Genomic DNA, 7,244 nt, shown 5'->3' on the forward strand with positions numbered 1-7,244 from the left:
TCACAAGTGGGCATGACGCCAGCCAGTGACGGTTCACAGACATCTCAGCCCCCTCTAAGAAAAAGGAGAAGCCTAGAATACAAATTCTCAGTTCTTGTGTTCAGTCTTAAGGCAGGCAGCCGCTTGAATACACATAAGGGTCTAAGAAGCAGCCAGGATCCGCTATACACTCATCTTGCCTAAGACATACAAGAGCCTTTGAAGGTGTGGTAGAAGGACAACATAGGGACATAGTTGTAGGGTACATCATGCATTTCTTTGACAGAGCAGACAGCTCAGGGGGGGAAGCTATTTCAGTATATAACAGCAGTGGGGGAATGGTTGAGGTCTCTACCTTCTTCCCTTCTGTCCAGCCTAATGCAAGCATAAGTCAGAACCACAGCAATAACTCAGATCTGCTTTACCGGGACGAGGAGCTGGCCAAGATTGAGATAGCAGTGCTTGCTGTCATCTTTGTAGCTGCTGTCTTGGGAAACTGCTGCGTTCTGTTGGGACTCTACAAGTCCAAAAAGAAGATGTCCAGGATGCACCTATTTATAAAGCACTTGAGCCTCGCTGACTTGGTGGTGGCTTTCTTCCAGGTGCTTCCACAGCTCTGCTGGGAGGTCACTTACCGCTTCTACGGCCCCGACTTCTTGTGTCGCATTGTGAAGCACCTCCAAGTTTTTGGAATGTTCGCATCAGCTTACATGCTGGTGGTGATGACAGCTGACCGATACATTGCCATCTGCCATCCTCTGAAAACCCTGCAGCAACCGACCAAGAGGTCCTATGTGATGATCACTACCGCTTGGCTCCTCAGCTTCTTCCTCAGCATTCCTCAGTACTTCATCTTCTCTCTTAGCGAGGTGGAACACGGTTCACAAGTCTACGACTGCTGGGCTCATTTCACTTTGCCTCACAGTCTGGAAACTTATGTCACATGGATGACCATCTCTATCTTCATTTTGCCGGTAATCATGCTAGTGACCTGCTACGGCTTTATCTGCTACAACATCTGGAATAACATCAAGTGCAAGACCAAGAAAGAGGAGAATGAAGGAAAGAAGAGCAATGGTCTCGTGTCCACCTCTGTGAGCAGCGTGAGGACCATTTCCAGAGCTAAGATGAGAACGGTGAAGATGACTTTTGTCATTGTCTCAGCCTATATCATCTGCTGGACGCCGTATTTTACCATCCAGATGTGGTCCGTCTGGGACTACAACTCCAGATGGATAGGTAAGTTTCAAAAATTTCTCTTTTCATCAATGGGATTTTTTTTTAATGTAAAACATATAACACGTGCTTGGAAAGGGGGTAAAGCAAGCATGTGGTGCTAACATCCACACACTCATACTACCTCTGCTATCGTCTTTAGTTTGGTTGTGCATAGTGGGAGTAGTAGTTCAGAACATCTGGCATATTGTGGTATTTCAATGACTTACAGTGTTGCATTGAGTTGTACTATTAAACTGTAATAGTTATAATAATATTAATTTATATCTTCCTTGGCATGCCAGGGTGACTGTGTAATGTTTACAAGCTGTAGTGTCTCACTTGGAGAATCCAGCAGGCACATCATATTGTTATTGGCAGACTGATAATAAAATCAATAGCTAAATTCACTAGCTGGATGAACTCAAACATATTTGCAGTCAAATTAAAATGTCAGATGTCTGTACAGAGTATTATTATTTCACTTGGGGATATATATCATAATTACAATTTAATGGGTTGTTTTTGGCTTTAGTTATCTGAAAAAACACACTGCTGACTCGAGCAAAGGATACCAATGCAGTGAATTTATTTGGAATTGGCACTGATCTACATTGTGCTATAGTGTACTGGGCAATGAAATGAAAAATACACAAAAACAGATTATTTAAAGAATCCTTGTACTTGCTTAACCAGTAAGGATAAAGGGATAAAGGATAAAGCTGTTCTAAATCACAGCCAATAACATAATCTCCCTATTGCAATGTTTATTATGGTTATATTATACATTATATTTAGTTATATTTATATTTATACAATATATTGTAGATTACAGAATATTATCCTTGTGAAATAAATGTTTGTGTATTTCAGCTTCCATGACTAGGTTGCTACCTGGAAATTATTAGGTTATAGTTGGTCCTTTGAGAAATAAGAAGGCCTGTTTATTAAATGAAGTAAAAATCAATATGTTAAGTACCACAATATTAAAACCTTTAGAAGTCTGTTGGCTGTTCCATTCGATTATAACACAAATGCTCTAGGAGAGCACTGATAAGAAGACCATTTTTCGCATATTTCACTTTTTTTAAACTCCAATTTTGCTACATGCTGCTTTTGGATTCTGCAGAAGGAAATTCCTTAAAGTACAATAACTTTAACATTAACTAATTTCTAAAAGTGCAATACTCGTTGGCCTCTCTGTATTCTATAAAATCAATTAGAAACAAAAATCTTTTAAAGAGTGGGTCCCTAATATTTTTTTCAGAAAGTGGATTTTATGAAATGCTTTAACATTGGTTATATTTCTCCATTAAGAAATATGTTATTTAGAATGATTAAGATCTTGTAGCTCTGAAAGGTATTAGCCATCTGAGTGCTCTGTGGCTAACAATGAAAATAGTTTTCTATATATTACACTCTGTGCTTCCACTTAAAATGTAACTCCTTTAGCTTAAACAATATCCCCAAGTGCACTGTTAGTCAATGAACTCAACTAGTATACAGGAATAACCATGTAAAACTGTCCTACCAAATATTCTAGATAAAACAGTATTTATTGACCAATGAAATATGTTTTCTTCTTTATAGAAAATGAGAACACTGCAGTTACTGTATCTGCTCTCCTGGCCAGTCTGAACAGCTGCTGCAATCCTTGGATATATATGTTCTTTAGTGGACACCTACTGCATGACTTCATGCGTGGATTTCTCTGCTGCAAGAAGGTAAGGAAAACTCTGAACAAGGAAGATTCTGACAGCAGCAGCCGAAGACAAACATCATTTACCAGGTTCCAGACAAAAAGTCCAACCAACAGCACAGACACCATCAAAGAGTCTCCCAAATCTGCTAAGTACATCAGATTCTTACCTATTGAAACTTGAACACTCATTAAAATATCTGTGTCCAAAGAGCAACGTGGCTTTAAATGACTTAGGCACTTTAATGTGAACACATTGTATATATACACTGTACTATTGTTATGTGACACAGAAAGGACCTACATAATTCCTATGAATGTATACAACATGATACCATTTACTGTAAGTTAAACCATGCTTATATTTTGTATCAATGGTCAATGAAAATAATAGGGGACTGCTTTAGAACTTGTTAAAATACCTGTGCATTATTTGTATTTTTTAGTATGACACAGTGTTAACTTTGATGTATAATGCTTTTTTGTCCTGTAGATTTGCATTACCCTTGCCAGTCTGTACAGCACGTATATACTATGCTTTACATAATACATAATTCAAACTGATTGCATTTACATTACCATGTGTGTCTTTTCCTAAGCAGTGTTTGAGGTTCAGTGGGCTTGTACCAGTTCTTCTGACTTATCTGCCACAAAAACAGAATGAAAAACAAGGCTCTATGTTCCTAAGTGATTTTTACATTGAATTAACACAGAAAATTACCTTAGGTAGAATTTTATATTCTGTAGCTCTAAGGAGACTTGAATCTAAAAATTGCAGGGTCCAAGTTCCAAAGGAACCATTTGGATTGAAATTGCATTCTCCTGGTAAGCTACTATCATGTTTCCTTAAGCTATATGCCCATGTTTATAATTGTTATGTTTCAATTCAACTGTGGTCAATTTATTCCAACTCTGCTTTTAGCATAAAAAAAACCATAATTCATCATATGAACAATAGACATACTTTGTCATGATTTTGGGATTTTTTAAAAAGTCACAGTATGTGGCAAGTGGAGAAATAACTAATACTAACAGGACTCTTTTTAGTGTTAATCCACATTTACAGCAAATCATATTTTATACAGAAATTATTTCCTTTTAAGATTCACATACTTATGCACATGATTTTGTATTTACCCAAACTTTTTGATATTTAAAATTCTATAGTATTACAAATTCAACTCATTCTGTTTGTTGCAGAATGACTTTATTCAATTGGAATAGATGTCTAAAATATAGTAGATGAGATTACATACTGATAAATGTAAAGTAATGCATTTGGATTGTAAAAACACACCTATTAGTTATGGGTCAGAATGGCAAAATCATTTGATTTTGTGGTACTAGTAGACTTCCGACTCCATCACCACTTGCAAATTACTACTACACATTAGTATTTAAAGGATATCAAGGCAAAATCTAGAACCGTATATTGGGCCTCATTTTAAATATGTGTTTGTTTAATTACCAGTTCATATGAAATATTAATATGTCAAGTTGAAAAGAGCACAAGGAAATGCTAGAAAATCAGTAATAGGAACTGGCAATTTTAGCTATGACGAATGTAGATTTGGCTCTTGAAAAGAGGCACCTAATGGTTGATCTTGTCACACTATACAAATACATTTAGTGTCTGTATGAGGCTCTTACAAGTCTTCACCTCCTGGATAGAGCAGTTAACAAGAAACAACAATTTATTTCCATAAACAGTGAATGATATTGGTTTACCTTTTGGCAAGAACACACATTTTCAATGATACAGGTTTAGTCTAACTGCCCTTTGAAGTCACAAAGGATTTATTTTCTCTCGTTTGAGCAAAACTGGCATGTTTTTTTGCCTTCACTTGGAATGAGGGATACTTGGAAAGGTTGAACTCAATGTTTCCTTTTTTAATATTACTACCTATGTAATCACCTATGTAAAATTGAATATGCTATTTGTCAAAAGATCCTTAGATATCCTATTAGAGTTTAGTTTTATCTCACAACAATTCTCTACTTAGAAGGTACTTATGAAAGCAACTGTGAAATCAAATAAGTTCTCTTTGACTACTGAAATGCATCCTGGCATCTAATTGTAACTAAATGTTATGTGGCCTAACCAGGCACCAAAGTAACTAATGAAATATACATTAATAAAGAGAGAGGCACACACACACAGAGTGAAACAAAGAATAACAGAGAGACATGGAAAGAAATAAAAACATTGGAGAGAGATAAAGAGAAAAAAAAGAAGACAGAAATCCATAATAATCTTAGTAGGCTTAGAAAAGCTGTGAAATATGTGTAAATGTCTTATGTGGCCCAAAAGTTGGATAAACAAAAAGAATATGTATGCTAGGAAATGTTCTACAGAGTATTATTGATACATTAGGTTATATAGTTTCATTATATAAATATGATACACTATACTATAGACCCTTACGTCTATTTTTATAAAGAAATGTAATGTTTATATATTACTGTATATAAAGTTCACCAGAACAGCATAAAAATCTGTTTTTCATTAATTAATATGTTTTCATTTTAAGCATAATAATATTCTGACGACAAACAATACCTCCTACGTCAGCACAGTCACATGGATTATAATGTATTTTTAATTGCTAAAACAAAATGTTATAATTGACAAATAACTTAAATAAACTTTTCAATATCAGCAGCATTTCAAGCGGTTATTGTATTTTGTCCTGTATTTGAAAACCAGTAAGAGTTTCCTCCTAGCTTTTTATTTAGCAGATTCAGAAGAAATTGTATGCTGGAGATAGCTATCAGAATGGTACATGATATCCATATTAAATTACTGTTTTGAACATCTCTGTAAAATAAGTAAACTATAAATGAAGTGGCATAGTGGACGTAACTTCTTCTCCTGTTCTGAATGTTTTACTTATAACATGATGAAATCATGGGCTTCAATTTACAAACATCAATGCAAGGAAATTCATAACAATGGGTAACATTCATACACTATAGTAAGTCTATATTTGAGTATGTTTCAAATTATCTTGTGCTCGCTTGTGTTTTTGAGAAAAAATAATAATGTATTTATCAGCAGATGTGACTCATCACTACCACGATGACAGTCCAAAACAAAAACTGAAGACAAATATGCTCTGTATGAGAAAACAAAACATCAGAAGTATAATTTGGCATCTTGTTAATGCTTGTTAGTAAGTTGTATTTGCTAACACTTACCCTCCCAAATGTGGTAAAAAGCAAACAATAAGGAATACAAGTGATATAGGACATTATAAATTGCAATAATGTATAGTTATCAAGTAAAAAGACTACAATTATTAATATAACAAATTAGAAGGGAAGGGAAATTAAGGAAATCAAAAGCAAATCAAACTAAAATCTTATTTAATACACAGTCTATTTGATTGAAGTTGGGTTACATATAGTGAACATTTTACTTTTATTGACCTCAGGTATGCTTCTACTTAAATAATTATGGAAAGTGGAAACTTGTGAGCGCTATATTTTATTTTTATTTTAAGATAGCAAACCTCTGCTCATATTTCTAAGATTAAAGCTCTAATGTGTAAACTATCATAACATTCCCATGGGTACAGTCTGGTTAAGTCAATGTGGTTATTGTAAGAGAGAAAAAAAGATTTTCACAAACGTTCTAATTAGATTACCTTATTGCTTGCCAACATGTTTTATGTCGTTTTTAATTCCATTTGTACAAGTGACTTGGCAAATAGATATATTAAGAAACAAAATATTAAAGACCATCCTTATGGGAAAATTCATTGAGATGTAGTTTTTAAGGTAAAGCACAACATTCTTTATGATTGCTTATAATATTATATTCTCAAAATATTACATGATTGCTAAAAATGCTAATTATTTTAAGAAAACATTAACCAATAACAATGAAAACTTAATATCATCCCTATGTAAGGTCCCCTTTTAGCAGAATCTCAAATTTTGACTTGCTTTAACCAGAGACAGTAGCTTACAAAGAGATTGCAAGCTGTAATGAAGACAGGATACTGCACAAGATAAAGGGGAGAGGGAGGAGAGCTGTGGAAGCTGGTAAGATGATGTATCTGTATGATGGTTAAGTGGATGAATGTTAGTGTCTGCCAGTCTGTGAGAGTATAGCATTGGTGTAAGTGTATGTTACTGCATGGTACAAGATGCATGTGTTAGCATATATTATTAGCATGGTGTTACTGTGTGTAAGTATATGCTGTTACCATGTGTGTGAATGTTTCTTTAAGGTGTAATTGCGTGCCAGTATTGTTGTATAATGTTAGCGTGAGTGTCAGCATGTCAGGGGTGAGCCTAGGGTTAATGGTGAGAGGAAGAAGAGGGAGGGAGATTATGTGTATGTATA

General features: G+C 34.8%; 1 protein-coding gene across 1 annotated transcript; it reads left to right on the forward strand.

Annotated features, from left to right (window-relative positions):
• The first annotated feature begins 317 nt into the window (after window positions 1-317).
• On the forward strand, window positions 318-3,077 carry LOC149299768 (vasopressin V1a receptor-like). Its single transcript, XM_089486043.1, has 2 exons — window positions 318-1,218; window positions 2,785-3,077. Exons 1-2 carry the CDS (start codon window positions 318-320, stop codon window positions 3,075-3,077), a joined length of 1,194 nt encoding a protein of 397 aa, XP_089342169.1.
• Window positions 3,078-7,244: the final 4,167 nt, after the last annotated feature.

Source organism: Sceloporus occidentalis, unplaced genomic scaffold (assembly GCF_023333645.1).
Source record: "Sceloporus occidentalis isolate IW3139 unplaced genomic scaffold, rSceOcc1.0.p SCAF_28, whole genome shotgun sequence".
Classification (NCBI taxonomy): Eukaryota; Metazoa; Chordata; class Lepidosauria; order Squamata; family Phrynosomatidae; genus Sceloporus; species Sceloporus occidentalis.